The sequence below is a fragment of the Adiantum capillus-veneris genome, chromosome 25 (assembly GCF_014529385.1).
Source record: "Adiantum capillus-veneris isolate H3 chromosome 25, ASM1452938v2, whole genome shotgun sequence".
Lineage (NCBI taxonomy): Eukaryota > Viridiplantae > Streptophyta > Polypodiopsida > Polypodiales > Pteridaceae > Adiantum > Adiantum capillus-veneris.
In genome coordinates, this window is record NC_140955.1 from 88438623 (window position 1) to 88454682 (window position 16060).

At 42.2% G+C, this 16060-nt stretch overlaps 1 protein-coding gene and 1 pseudogene across 1 annotated transcript; one reads left to right on the forward strand and one right to left on the reverse strand.

Moving 5' to 3' along the window:
• The first annotated feature begins 6116 nt into the window (after window positions 1-6116).
• LOC147425234 (syntaxin-132-like) lies at window positions 6117-7110 on the forward strand. Its single transcript, XM_086500582.1, has one exon. It carries the CDS (start codon window positions 6189-6191, stop codon window positions 6978-6980), a length of 792 nt encoding a protein of 263 aa, XP_086356708.1. The 5' UTR covers window positions 6117-6188; the 3' UTR covers window positions 6981-7110.
• A 3170-nt stretch (window positions 7111-10280) lies between these two features.
• Window positions 10281-14305, reverse strand: LOC147425235 (phosphatidylinositol 4-kinase gamma 4-like; annotated as a pseudogene).
• Between the last annotated feature and the right edge of the window lie 1755 nt (window positions 14306-16060).

Consider the following 16060-nt stretch of genomic DNA (forward strand, 5'->3'; position numbering starts at 1 on the left):
CTTCCCCCGAGCATTGTATATACGCCCATCACTCTAGGGCTATCTATCTTTCCATTGCATACTAAGTAACACACTCTCTATTGTGTGCCTTGAACTTCCTTCGTCTTCTCCAAGCTGTGTGTGTTTCTCAGCAACCCTAATTCCAACAAACAATGTGTTTCCCTATTGAAGATGTCTCACGTGTATAGAAGCTTTACTTCACCATGTACGATCGTGGATTGATCAATGTAATGGGTTCTAATTTGCTCCTTGTCCATAGAATCATCACCTATGTCACTAATAGAAATCATGCCCGCTTGGAAATCTGTCTCCAATTAGGAAATCTTCCCAATCTGAGTGGCCAAGACTTGGAAGGACTTCCCCTTGGAAATTGTTGCGTGAATGCCTTATGACCATTAAGGGTGGTCTACATAAGAACTAAACGAATACCGTTATATGCTATTAGCATGAACTACATTTACTTATTGTTTTCATCACAAAGCTTGATCGATGCAACATGGAAGCTTTCATTGCTCTTCAACTTCACATGGATGCATCATACAAATGGAGACATGTAAAAAGTATTGTTTCCATGCACACAAAGAACATGTCATGCATACATAAAAAGGTGCAAATTAAAATAGATGTGCTTTGACACACAAATCTATGCAGTGACTCTTCTAAGTTTCTTTGAAACTTAAAAAAGTGTAAGATTGTGTGCATGCAATGCATGAGCATGTAGCTTTGCAAAAACTCTCCATGCGATAAGAACATACACACGCATGTTTGATGAAAACAATAAAGCATTCTTATGCTTGCAAACTAACAAATTAAAAGTGTTTGGCCAATGCAACCAATAAGCACTCTCCTAGTTGACCACACTTTGACCAAGCCACATTTTTTGTGTAACATATCTGATTTTTCCCGAGAAGCTTTGTAAATGAGCCTATGTAATTTTGATCCGAGAGTTATAAACTCTTAGTTGTAATATTTGATCATGTACTCAAAGCCCAAATATTTTTTTGTTCACCATTTTGAATGCCCTAGGTATAAAGGTGAGAAACCTTAGTTTGGACACACATTATTATCTTGTAAAAAGAGGAGCTTTGTGTACGACTCTGAAGCTGCTATTGAGTTCAATCTTGCAATCCATTTTTCTAATGATTTGATCATCCAAATCTACTTTGAAAAATTGCGTTGTGTTCCTTCTCTCTTGCTCTTTCAATTAAGTGTAAGAATTTTGAGATTTGTTGTAGTTCACGACTATGTATCTGTGAGTCTTATCTTATGTTTTGAGTGCTTTTAAATCACTGTGTTTTGACATTTTGACCATAGTAGAGTGTTATTTAACCTTTGGGTGACCTATTGATGCCTTTTTGTTGCAGTTTCTATAACCTGATACATGATGAATCTTGATTTTTTCACCTTGTCAAATGACCACGAGACTTTGTAGACTTGTCCCATTAGACCTAATATCGCTTCCCTTAAAATTTTCTGTTTAGTAATTGAAATGGTGTGATAACCTAGAGCGGTGAGATAAGACATAGGTAGATTTTTTGACCTAGGAGTGGTGGCTATGTCATTGAGTTGATGCATTTGCTTGTTAAGCTCACTTCTTGAGGGCTATTAGCCTCAAAAAGTATGTGTGCCTCATCCGAGTCACTTCTTTAAGTATTGGCATTATTATGTTAGTGCCAGATAGCTATGCTACTTACATCCATCACAGTGACTCACTAACATAGGCAGCATTGCGAGAGAATGATCTTGTGATGGTGAGTGACCTAATACATATTTAGAGTGTTCTTTTTCAAAGATTTGATATCCATTCCGTTTACACTTTAGTAGTAAAGTAGTTGGACAAGGGTTTAGTGCTTGATATAGTCTAGAGTTGAGGGATTGGCTAGATCTATCTTTGAGAGGCAAAAAGAGTTGTGAGTGAGATACCAAAAGCATTTCATTCTTCAAATCTTCTCGATGCTTTGAGAGTACTGTTCCATTTTCTGATCCAACTTTAATTTGCATTGTTTTGTTTCAAGTTTGTAGCACATAGGAGTAGGGTAATTAGAAACCATTTCATCAAGTTGGGCCAAAAAGTTTAGGGAAAATAGGGATGAAAATCATATTTTGGCAAAAAGGAGCGTAACTCCAAAATTGAGAAATCTTGATGGTAGAGATTGGAAAACTGATCAAAACTTAAAACACTGGTGTCCAAGGGCTTAGGAAACTCACAAGAAGTAAGCTGATAAGTTTCATCAGATTTTGTGGTGGAACATGGATCTCAATCCATGTCCCCCCCGAGATAGATTGATGTAGAATTGAGACCAATGAATACCTGCAGACTTCAAGCAAATGAAACCAAAGTATGGGGTTAAATTGAATTCCAAATCACACTCAAACCAAGGAGATTGTAAAAAATCACCTAAAGCCAATCCAATTGACCAAAATTTGGGGATTTTCTACTTTTTGTGATCCAAATCAAAGAAGGTTTGGAGAGTAGCTTCTAAATAACATAGACTACAAGCTTACCAAGTTTCATATCAAAAGGAGGTTAAGCATGGATCGTACTCCATGTACCTTATCAAATAATCTGGCTAAAAAATTAAACAAAGAGTAGCTAAGATCTATAGAAACATATTTCCCAAAGACAAATTGGCAAAAAGATTTGAAAAGGTGACCCAAAAGGTGCAAAAATAGAAATTGGTAAAAAACACTAGAACATACCCAAGATTTCACTTTTGACTGACAAAAATTGTTCCAATATAAATTAGATTTTGAGGATAGACTACAAACATCACAGTCTATCAACTCACCAAATTTCAAGTCCAGAAGCGATTGAACATGGATCACAATCTATGTTCCCCATCTAAGAGATTGGATAGAGACTTATCTATAGTTTGTAGTAGAGACCGTTGGAAAGGGGGAAAGGGGAACACACTTGGAACACAATCAACACGCCTCTCTAAGCCCATGATATACACAACACCCCAATCCAGTAGAGTTCACCTCAAACTCAACACAATCCACAGGCTAACCTCCGTTTGCACTCAACCATACGCACACACTTAGTACCACACAACAAACAAGCTTGATCAATCTGCAATGCTCAATTCACAACCTTCCACACACACACAACCTCTCTCAATCTCTCTTTGCACAACCGACCTCGGGCCGGCACACCTGCCAACAAATACATGAAAATGCATGCACACAAGCAGAGAAGAGAAGGGGGAAGGGGGAATCGACAAAAACATACAGAAATGATGGATTCTCTTCTCAAAACAACCATATACAATACTTGCTCCAAGCCGGCATACTGCTCCGTGAGATCAACACACAAACTGGTAGCCTTCCTGGCTCCGTACAACATCCATAGCTTCAATAGCCGCTTCCTCGACGAGACAACGGTCCTCTCGCACAACCACAAGGAAAAGAACCACTTCAACTTACAAAAAAATCCACTTATAGGAGAGCGCAAAAAACTCAAAAAAGAAAAATTTGGTTTAACTTGGCTCGTGCAGTCCAACTTGAGCCTCTTTTTGGCATTTCTCATACACTCCACCTACTTGGCAATCCATATTTAGCATATTTGCATGCTCTTGACAGATCCGCAACCTTCCATCTCCATCCCTCTCTCTCTCTCTCTTTGCATGTGGACCACCTCTTAGTTCCAATCCTCGAACCAACTGGAGTGCCAAGGCATGTGAGCAGCCCCCTCAAGGGATGTCACGTCGCCGTGACAACGGCTAAGGGAGCATCCTCTTGATTAAAAACAAGGGACTTCTTATAGGCATGTGGGAACGAGGCCCCAAGTGGCTCTACCATGTCATCATCATCAACCACATGCCGTCCATGGCAAACAATAGCAGCAGCCACATCATCACACACCATGCAAACGATAGCCAGTGCCGCTAGCCCACGGACACCACTACCTGACACAGTGCTAGGGCATGAGCACCATGGTCAGGAGCTTCAAGCTCCTTCTCTCCAACTGGATGTCTACATTGCCTCCACGGTTTTGAATATATACCCTCTCTTGCGCTTTTACTGCAATGCATATGGGGCAAATCCTTACGTGGAAGCCAGACAATGCTTGGCCCTCCAAACTCCCCAAAAAACACTTGATGCCATTTTCAAGAGCTAGGCTTTCCACCATCCCAATCCCTCCTGCTCCAGTCTTTGTGTCCAGTATTGTTATCACTGGTAGAATATCTATTGTATCTATCCTCACAACTATCATGTTCTCCGTCAGTCCTTTGCTCACCCTCCATGTGGCTACAATCCCTTCTATATTCATCCTCTATGTCATGGTCCCTTTGAATGGAGAACCACTTCAAGAAGTTGTTCAATGACTTGTGCAAAATTTTGAGGAAGTTTTAATGATGGCTCTTACTAGGCTTAGGTGTAAGGTCTTGGGCTTTAGAAGTTCCATCCAATTATGAATTCTCTCTCTCTCTCTCTCTCTCTCTCTCTCTCTCTCTCTCACTCATCCATCTTTGTCTTCATCCAATTTGAGTTTGTCCATTAACATTCTCAATTTTGCACACGGAAGCTAAAGCCACCCGAACAATAGATGGATTTTGTAAAACTCAAGAGATAATGTGAAATTGAGTTCCATGTAGGCTTAGCTCAATTTTTGTTCCAAAAAGCTAGGTAAGAAAGAAAGCCAAGTAGTGGACATGGTCCAAAACGAGGGGAACATCAAATAAAATGTAAAATTATCTTCAAAATAGTTGTGATTCATGATGGGACGGCCTTTGGATTGAGGACAGCTTGGGATGAGCTATCTTTTCTTCAACTCCAAATGCAAAATCGGCACCACCTATTAATCCTTTGGCAAGATTAAATTATAATAATACGGATCATACTAATATGGATTTCCCTCTGTCGGATCATACTAGCCCCTTTACGCTAGTGTAAGCAACATGTAGTCTAGTGGTGTTTTCTTCCATCAATGCATGCTTGTCTAAAAAAAGATAATGTAATTCTTTTGCATTAGAAATGTGCAGGACACCAAAGTTTTTTTAATTTTTTAAGTTGTTTAAACAACACACGAGAGGGCCCACAAGGGGAGGTGCGCCATGAAACATGGTCGGGCAAGGATCGCATACCATTGGGCAAGAGCCACATGTAGGCATTACCATGTGAAGTGTGACATTCAGAGCACGTAAATGGCTGTGGTAGACTAGCTAAGCTCAAAGGCCTCTTTGGAACCCCAAGGTCGTGAATTTGATTCCTGCCATTGCAGGGAAATGAATCTAGGCCGGGTTCAAAAGAGGGGGGAGAAAGCAAAACCAAAGGGGCACGAATCTTACGTGGAGAATTCTCATTTGGCAAAAAGTTTATGGCTCATTTTTGGACCCCCTTTAAAACCGGCCCGCCGCCAGCCCCCCTTCCCCCTTGGAAGATCTTCGCTACCACCGACTTTTCAACGTGAAATGTGCTCCGCAAAGGTTGAAATGGTTCCATTACGTGCAAAACCTTCAGCACCACCACTGGGCTATAGCTCACTGGTTGAGAATGCAAGTCAAAAATACACATCATATTCTGCCACCACCTCTTGTGAACGAGGGGGGAGGAGTAAAATGTAACTCGGGCTCTTCGCTGTTGGGTCATTTGAACCCGGCCTTAGTGTGCTTTTTGTTCAATGGAACCTAAGGTGCGTGGAGAATGGAATTTGCAAAGATTCCAACAAACCAAAAACGTCAAAAACTTCAGCTCACGGATATTCCTTGCAAAAGGATTAAAAACCTTAGAGATCATTGCCTTGATAAACAACAATTTGAATTGCATCCTCAATTTTTCAAGGCAATGTGTACATAAAAACATATCTTAGCGATGGTCCTCTAAGCTCATTACCTTCTATTCTAGAGAAAGGCTTCTCATGAAAGAAGATTGCCCGTCATTGTATGATGTTTTGGGACTGCCTCTCTCCCTCCCTTTGATGCTATTGTGGTGTGTGGTCGTGTGTCCGACCACCTAGTGTGGGAGGACACTTCTGCTGTTCTTGGCATGTAGCCTTTCCAGTGCTCAATATAAGGAGCTGCCTCACTCGTTGAGGGCAAGCTCAGTTTGGTCCAGTCTCTCTCTCAGGTGTCTTGTAGTGAGCACACCACATTGGTGGAGGCGGCGGGCAGAGCCCTAGGTAGTTAGGAAGTTTTCTTGGTGATCAATTTCTCTTGCGCTTCAGGTAGCTATGGCCAATTACGTCTATGAGCCTGGGTAGGATTTCCTTGCTCTGTTCTCGCCATCAACATGAACATGTTGTCTGCAATCGCAGTTGTAGCCCCAGCCCAGCTGATACCTGCATTATTGCTGCCATGCTGCTTACCTCCTGCTTCACCATAATGAACAATCTTCACGAACCCCTTCTTTCACCTTCACCTTCGTCGTCTTCTTCCTCTGCTCCTGCCATCCACAGCCATAGCCAGAACTCGTACAGCCTCAACACCCAGCTCGTCAATGACAACCTCTCTTCCTTCTTCGAGAAGGTTGACTCCATATCCTTCAACACCGAAGCTCTCCGCCAAGCTTTCCATGTCCTGGAGCAGGAGCAGTCCAAACAATCCCCCAAGAACTCCATCGCCCTCAAATCCAAAATGCAGGTAGATATGGACAGCATCATGTCACAGGCCCGATCCATCAAACTTAGCCTTGATTCTCTCAATAAAGACAACATGAATAACAAAAGGCTGCCCGGCTGCCATGAAAACAGCTCCGTTGATAGGGTTAGGGTCTTTGTAACCAATGGTTTGAGGTGCAAGTTGAAGGGCTTCATGGATGACTTTTCTGCATTGCAGAAGAAGGTGAGAGATGATCATAGGGATGATGTTCGTAGGCGGGTTTTTGCACTCACAGGGCAAATTGCGAACGAAGAAGTGGTTGAGATGATAGAGGCAGGTGAAACAGAGAATTTCTTGCACAAAGCCATCGAAGAGAAAGGGAACGGTGGGCAGGTCAAGCTTGAAGCAACTGTAAATCAGATAGAGGAAAGGAATGCATAGGTGAGGCATTTAGAAGAGAGTCTTTTGGCTCTGCATCATATCTTTCTTGCCATGGCTGCTGCACATCCAGAAAGGGAGGGAAGTGATAGTGACGGTAATGCAGCATCAGAGTGTGCGCCACATGAGGAGAAATTCAATCTTAAAGCTGGACTTATTTTTCCTACTGCTCCCCTCTGCAAAGGAGGGGCTAGCTGGTTATCATGCCTTGATTTTCATCAATGTTTCGTACAACAATGTACTGTCAAAGTCCACTATGTGTCCCACTCTCTTGGGATATTATGTTGTCTTGGTTTGCGGATGGTTTTCAATTGTTCTTGTTTTCAACATGCTCAAATCGTCAAGAGTTGCTGCAGCTTTGTTGCAGAGGTGCCCAACCTTCTAGTCTTGCTGGTCATGAAGCAGTGCTACAATCGTGAAGCTCAAGCTTTCATTATGTGTTTAGTGATAGTCTTTTCATCTTTAGTTCATGTCGCAATTTAGTTTTTGTTCAATGACCATTATCATCACACCAAACTCCTTCGGGAAGGGATGTATGTCACAAAAAATTTATCTCTTCGTTATGATTTAGCCCTCAGTCCTTCCTCGTCTTGTCCATTTCATTGGGATAGCGACCTAGTGTTTGCATAAGCGAGATGTTTAAGTTCCATGCCTTGATGATGATCGGCACAATGTTGAGTCTAGCCCCCAAGTTCAGTCCCTAATCCTTGAGTCGTTGTATGATCACTCCCCCCAGATGAGGCGTCGGAGTTGATCTCTCTTGTGAAGTCCATTCTCAGCCCAACATTGTAAAAAGATGTCCATCTTTTTCTCCCTAAGGGGGGAGGTGTGGTGTGTGGTCGTGTGTCCGACCACCTAGTGTGGGAGGACACTTCTACTGTTCTTGGCATGTAGCCTTTCCAGTGCTCAATATAAGGAGCTGCCTCACTCATTGAGGGCAAGCTTAGTTTGGTCCAGTCTCTCTCTCAGGTGTCTTGTAGTGAGCACACCACACTATATTTGTATTCCCCCCCCCCCCCCCTTCTCTAATTCGGTTCAGTTTTCAAAAGAAAAAAGAAAAAGAAAAAAAGAAAAGAAAAACATATTTTACAATTAAAAATATGCTCCATAACATCCTGGATTAATTTTAACACTTTGAAATTTGAAAGAGTGAGAAAAAGCACGCAGATATCCCTGGTTGGATATAAAGGCTTCAATACATTAGACCTTTATTTTCAAGAAAAATTCGACTTTTTTAAAAGCAAAACTCACTATTGTGAGTGTATTATATTAATCAACCCAAATAGATACAAGGTCTTGTCATGCTCTTGTTGAGCCATGACATCATTGAGGGACCATAATTACAACGGCTATCAGGGCAGCCACCCCAACCAACTTGCCCCCTTATCCTCGATACATAAGGTCCATTATCATGTTCTTCTGAGATCTTTTAATTACCAATAGCCAAGATTTTTCCCCGTCCTAGGCATGCTCTCTGCTGACAACAAGGCACAAGTAGTCCTAGACCAATCCTCCGAGTGTTGCTTGCGCCTGAGCATCCATATTAGAATTTCTACGAAGCTTGCCACCTCAAGACCTCCTTCAAACACACGGTGGTTCCTTGTCTGCCATACATTATGTAAGAAGAAGTACCTGACGATTTGAGTGCTGATGAGGATGGCAGGGCCACCTGAATTCTTCCCTCCAAGGAATAGATGAGTCTTGTAAAAACCAATTTTCCATGTTCTTTGGACCCACTTGCATATTTTCCCTGCGAGGCCTTTGATAGTTGGGCAATCCATGAAGAGGTGGGCCTGATCTTCACTAGCCAACGTGCACCCCAAGCATCGATCTGACCCAATCCCTCTTTCTTGAATCTTCACCCCTGTCGGTAGAGAACCCCAAATTACCTTCCATAGAAATACCTTCATGTGTTGCGGAACCTTTGGCTTCCAGATGTTCTCCATTACTTTCTCCCACCTTTCCTCTGGCCATTGTTTTTTCGATAACTTTTTAAGGGGGTTAGACCAATTCTTATTATGCATCATTGTATGGTAAATGTCTTTAGGATGGGGTTCCATAAGAAACTGCTTCCAGGCACAAATAGGCATCACTACATTGTCAAGCTTTTTCATCACTTTGTGGATCAGCAAAACCTCCAAGCTATTCAGTTGGTACTGGGTAACCAAAAGGTCAATGGTTTTCCAACTCTTGTTGTCACTGTCACAGAAGTGCCTCCGTCGATTCAGACCCTTATTATTCAGCTCTATAGCCCTTGGAATACAATTGACATGGATGTAGTGCACACCTGGAGCGGTGACACCATTGACCATCTCACATGAGCTATCTGTCCGCGCACACGAAGCGAATTGGTAGGGAACACCAGGAGTTGATGTCCTAATGACGACAGTGGTGAAAGCTGCAGGAAGAAGCAGAATGCTCCACGTCAAGTGTTGGCACCCTAAACCGACTCGAAGCCTTTCTCCTCTCTTCTTACCCACTAAATGTCATGGCATTCATGTGAACGGGATGAACGGGGAAGCCTCCATCGTGATAAGATTGTTAGCTCATTTGATGCCATGTGTGTAGGGGCATGGTGGGTCCAGCTATCTGAAGGCCTTGCTGAACAATGCCATGTGTGTAGCATAGGAGCCTATAACAAAGGACTTGTTGCCACCCATAGAGTTTCTACATAGCTAGTTTTTGCACCCTCAAAAGTGCTTTTCATATATGGCTTAGCTTTTTGGCTAGATTGTTGTTCTTAATATTCACAATAGATGCTTCTGCCAAAGCTACCAAAGTAGTAGCTTGTGCATGCACCCTCACATGAAGCATAGTTGGTATACGCTTCCATTCAAAAGCCAAGGAAGCTAGCAATCTAGATATTATCCAAATAATGCCAATGTGCTTAGCCAATGCTCCTTAGGTGCGTTTCACACGAAAGAGGCTGGCAGGGTTTTCTTACGTCACTCTCCTTGTTGTGTAGTGGTAATGTTGCCTTGGTTAGGCTAACTCTACCAAAATTGGCAAAATAAGCTCTCAAAGGTAGTGTTTTTGAGGAAAGAGACAAAGCTGAGCTGTCGTAGTAGCTTTTAGTTCGAGAAAAATGAAATTGTTGAGCTAGCTTAACTCGGCATCCCTTTGCGTGTGAAAACTCTCTTAATCCACTTGAGGATGGAAGGGGTAGTGGAATCTCTAGTGGTGCCCGTCCTCTGCCATGGCTAACTTCAGGTGCAAGTGGAAGAAAGGGGAAGAGTGCGAGGCGTGATGGCAAGTGACCGAGGTCTAGAAGGCATGCAATCTCCTCCTCCTCTCTCTCTCTCTCTATCTATGGTTGACACTCTCCATTGAATGAATCGGGGGACCACTTCTCCTCACACATAGTTCCTTCATTGCATCGAGCCGCCAAAGTGCACTCAAATAGTGATGGGAAAACATAGTTACGTGTGTAGCAACGAACTTGAGCAGCTTTTGCGTGCCATGGCTACATGTGCAAGGAGCGGCATGATCATGATGCCAGCACTTGACGCGTGGAATCCACTTCCCCAACATGCTGCGTCGTTCAAAATTATCTTCTTCCTTGCAAGCCAATATGTTTGCTCCAATTTTTTCACTATTAGCAAGGCATATGTCAAGAACAGCAACCTTGTGCACTTCATGTAACATAAAAATATGATGTGCCCATGTACTCTTCAAGATTTCCACTTCCCCAACATGCTGTGCCCATGTACTCTTCAAGATTTCTTCAAGTATGTACATATATTTGAAGAGACCATATTTTTGGAAGGGATGAAGTAGTTTTTATGGTTTTTAACTGGCCAAAAGATTCATGGCGGCATTTCACCAAAGCTATCAAGAAGACTCCTACAAAACTAGTGAGCTTCTCACCTGTTTCATCATCAACCTTATGATCCAAAAGAAAAGCCACCACCTCACGCAAGGCACCCTCCTCACTTTGGATGTTGAGACCTTCTCCATTATTAGATGTTGGTAGACACTTAGGGTTATTCATAGGTTTCGCGTCAGCTCGTTTGAAGACCACAACAATGGAAGACTCGAATTCATCCTCTAGAATAAAATATACACCTCCAGACCCGTCAGAAGCTGAAATAAGAGAGCGTTCCTCTTCCATTAACAGTGGTCCATGAGATCTACACCACTAACAATATGCTACATTTTGATGAGCTTTCAACAACATCACCACTTTTTGTCAGGTAAAGATTTTGCTTTTACTTTGCTTGATGGAAGCCAAGCCTCCTCATTTTGTTGTGCCACGTCAAGTTACTTGCCCCTCACTTTTGGAGAAACTTCTAATAATTGCTATGTCAGCCCCAATAGCATTATTTATTACTTTTACAATGTTCTTCAAAATAAGTGCACTATAACATCATCCCCCACAAAAAATTGCTCAATCAACATGTCATCCTTTGAGATTTTGACCTTTCAACACTAGTTGTTGCTTGTGAGCTGCAAATCCAGCTTCTTTAATTGATAATCTGCATTTCAAGTCTTGAATACTCTTCATTTTTCCAATTCTGAAAGTATACTCCTTACCACTAACTGTTCTAATTGTCACTACCTGCAATTTTGAAGTTTTCACAACCAAATGCACACGCTTTCCATTTGTGAGACCATAGTCCTTCAATAAATCATCTTGGCAACAAAGCTCACGGCCTCCATGTATCAGTCTTGTAGAAGGTGCAAATGTATAAGCATTTTTGTAAGGGTTATGGGTGCAAGGAGGAGCGAATGGGTGTGAGTCTAAGGTCCACAAAAGGGGCTTGTGTCTCTTCTTTGTAACTAACAAACAGTTCTAGAATCAAGTAACAATGGCGTCTGACGTTTGGCTTCTCTCTCTCTCTCTCTCTCTCTCTCTCTCTCTCTCTCTCTCTCTCTCTCTCTCTCTCTCTCTCTCTCTCTCTCTCTCTCTCTCTCTCTCTCTCTCTCTAACTGCCGCCATTCTCTCTCTACCTCCACCCTCTACACATGGCGATCCTGTAGTGGCGCTTGCTCATACGGCGCAAGCGAAACGAACTTGTTTGAAGTGTGAGGAGGCTAGCGTAGCGGTTACACTATGGAAGTTTGATGGCTCGAAAAATTCCTGTGATCGAGCTCTCTTGCTGCAACATTTCAAAAGAAAAATGCGATTTCCATACTGCAACGTCAGCGGGTTTTAAGCAATGACGCTGCATAGCCTTTCAAGAGCACAACAAACATGCAGTCGAGTACAAGGAAGTAATTGGCTGCAGATTATCAAGCACACAACCAAGGCCTTTTTCTGATGTTAAGAGACACGACCACTAGAGGTGCGGCTAGAGAAGAAGCAAAAGCACCACGCCTTTGCATGGCTATTGGAATTAAACGTAGCATGCAGGCTTGATCAAATCTGTAAAGAGGCACCTGTTGTTGAATGCGCAACCACCACGGACGCGGCTCTCTTCTCCCAAGAATGGAGATGGTTGCCACTGGTTTGCAAGGCTACAATTGCAAAAGTGCAACAGCAGCGGAAAATTAGCAATCACGCTCATAAGGCATTGCGTAGTAGCAACGGACGCTCCAAAAGTTTCTCCGTAAGCGTCAACGACAAAGCCTCAAGAGCAGCGACACATCCTCAGGAGTATAGTCTGTTGCGGTGCCGTACAGATTTTGATCCCTTCCCTTATTATGCTATGAAAGTCACCACCCTATCCAATGCTATAGTTTGGGAGCCATTACAACCTGATCAAGATGAAGCAATAGGATTCCGTCATGACTGCCATCGAGGGCTCCGATTGCATCATGTGCCGTAACAGAATTGTTATCATCAAATGATACATTATGAGCGCATTATGGCAGAAAATGGATCAGAATATTTGGATCATTATGACTGTAAGTGCAGTTTGTTAAATATGAAGCAGGATTCTCATAACTTCTATTAAGCAATGAAAGAAGCATGGATGCCAAAAGGGCACCTTAAGCCGATTCAAGAGGATGATCTTCGAGGTTAAAGCCATGATCCAAAGGGGACATACACGGCAAGAAGAAGACCGGATGTACCATCGGGAGACAAGAAGCTTGCAAGAAGACATACCAGATTTGGGTGAGCTAAAGGAAATTTTTTTTGGTTAATCAATGCCAAACTCACATGTTTAAAATGTAAAACCCAGGCAATCAAGGGAGTGGGGTCCTCTCATTGTTTCACAATGGGTCCACCGTGCGTGCCAAGTGTAGAAGGTGCAAATCTATAAGCATTTTTGTAAGTGTTATGGGTGCAAGGAGGAGCGAATGGGTGTGAGTCTAAGGTCCACAAAAGGGGCTTGTGTCTCTTCTTTGTAACTAACAAACAGTTCTAGAATCAAGTAACAATGGCGTCTGACGTTTGGCTTCTCTCTCTCTCTCTCTCTCTCTCTCTCTCTCTCTCTCTCTCTCTCTCTCTCTCTCTCTCTCCACCCTCTACAAGTCTCTAGTGCTTTACATAAAAGCCTACCAAGCGTGAATCCGTAGTTTTTAAGAAGCAAATTGTCACCATTCCGAGAGTCTAGGAATAATATGATGTGATCAGCAATAACTTAATGAGCCATCATCATTGTGCTCCAAAGACAACTCTCATCAATCTCGAGTGAGAAGCAAAGACAGTCAGTGATGGTTACGCCTCGCTACAAATGGCCGTAGGCTTATTGAAAATACAAGAAGTTGTCATGAACTTTTATCTGGAATTTTGTCTCTTGGATGGTGCTGATTGCATGATTTTCTTGACAAGGAAAGAGAAAATAAGCTAGAGCATATGGCCCTATTTTTATCAAGGGGAAAAGGAGGACCTCTCTTTGAATGTGACTACTTATGATTGCATATTGATGCATGTGGAATTATGCAAGCAATTGACATGGGTGAACACATAGAGGCATGCGCAATGTTTTCTCAATACCCACATCTATACTTTTTATTAAACAGCTTGAGAATTCCTTGAATGCTCAGACCTTTCATGTGTTGCCATGCTAAGGCTTGTTGAGCGAACCCATTGGCTCCGAACACTTATGCACATTCAGAGCTTGTGTGTGTGTGTGTGTGTGTGTGTGTGTGTGTGTGTGTGTGTGTGTGTGTGTGTGAGTGTGTGTGTGTGTGTGAGAGAGAGAGAGAGAGAGAGAGAGAGAGAGAGCAGAGGCTCTAGGTAGGTAGAAAGACTGATCTTTGCGAAGATTGAGTCTTCACGAAGAAAAAAAAGAGAGAAGAAGAGGGAGCACAAGAGACAAAGAAGAGGGGAAATGGCAAGCACAATAGTAGCTATGGCCAACATTGTGTGGCCCATCACTCTTGCCTTGCACTCCACTTCGAAGGTCTCCCCCTGTGATCCCTTCTTTAAGCCTACCCATCGGTGCCAACCTCTCTACCCAATCTGCCAATCAATTCTCTCACTACTAATACGAGCATCAAGTTGGAAGTTCCTTCTCCTCCCTTTTGTGTCTTGCTCGGAACCAAGAATGATGACTAGACACGTGATACAGAAGGGGCTAGATGATTAGGGAGAGGGGTTAGCTAGAAGCACATATAGAAGGAACAAATCAGAGGGGGATGGAACTGTGTTCTAATATCATGACATTGATCCACCAATTGATACAAGTCATCTAATATTTCAGGGAAAACAAACTCTTAGCAACTTGGATACACATGACAACACATATTCAGCAGGGATTAGAACAAAAAAAGAGGTAGAATTCTTGGCCAAAAGAAAAGGAGTGACACGAACTGGCTATTATGAGATGATTAAGAAACTGAACAATGGAACTATCATGAATATTAATTTCTAACCTTCTAAAAGTATTTTTCAACTTAAATTGGCCATGTAAGTCCAGGAAAAATAAAAAGAGAACAAGTGAAATTGATTAAGTGCTAATAGACCAACCCGTCAAGGCTTGGGACTAAAAGCGAAAAGTCTATAAAAGAGCATGGCCCAATTGCTAATTAACTATTGTAGTCATAGGTACATGTCAAGAGAGGATAAATGTATCTAGGGAAACCTTAATCAAAGTTTCAAGACAAAGAAGATGATCAAGAGAAATTATAGAATTCTATAAATAGAAAGTGATTGTGCTAATCTCAAGTCATTTAAAGTCTAAAAATAGAAATTAATTGTGCAAGTTCTATTTTTACCAAAGGTTATCCAAATTTGGCAAGTCCTAAATTAGCAGCAAGTAGGCCATAGCCTTGGGTCAACTTCATAAGCCTCCAAGGTTTGTGGAAAGACCTTATGCTCAAGCTAATTAATTAAAAGGTAAGCTTATGGCTTTTATTAAATGAGATGAGGGAAAAGCTAAAGACTAAGGCTAGATCAACCGTTCCTCATTTAGTAAGTTGAGTCTCGTATTTATTCACTAAGCTTGACTAGGCCACATGTCCAAGGTAGCACATGCTTCCTTTATGTGAACTTAAACAAGTGTGTGTGAGTGTGCGTGGTGTTTCCACTTGCCAAGATGAGTAATGAGAAGGGAGAGTCTTCAATGTTTCCTGGTTGCCAATCCTCAGCCCCTTGGTCTCCCGACTGCTTATCCTTATACTGGTCTGGCTGGTCTGTGCTGGGCTAACTGCCCCCCTGATCACCAAACAAGGAGAAAGATTGATTACAACTTGTAGCAGAAATGCAGCTCTCAATAGACATCCAATAATTCGAAAGATAATGATAATGTCTCTCTCAAAACTAAGGGTTTTGACTTAAAAACTAGGGACCCTTTCCCACGGCGATTGGCCATTTACAAGGCTTGTAGGCTCTGAGTGAATAATAGGGAATGATTGACTATATTACAATTTAAGAATCATCAACAGCAGAATTACATAGATTCTTTTGAAAAAATGATTGAATACAGCAAAGTTTGGCGTGTATCCGGCTTTTAGGTGACATTCCATTGTATCCACTAAACATTCCCCCCTTCCTATTCATTGCACGTCCTCGTGCAATTTGCATTTGATTGTTGCCTTTAGTAGTTTATCAGTCTTTTTTCCAGTGTCCCTGTGAGTCGCCTAAATTTCTCTATGCTTGCCTCGATTTCCATCCTTGTTTCTAGCTCTCTAAAAGGATTATTGTTGAGAGTGCTCTGATATGCGATATATCGAGCTCGTAAATCCTTGGTCAT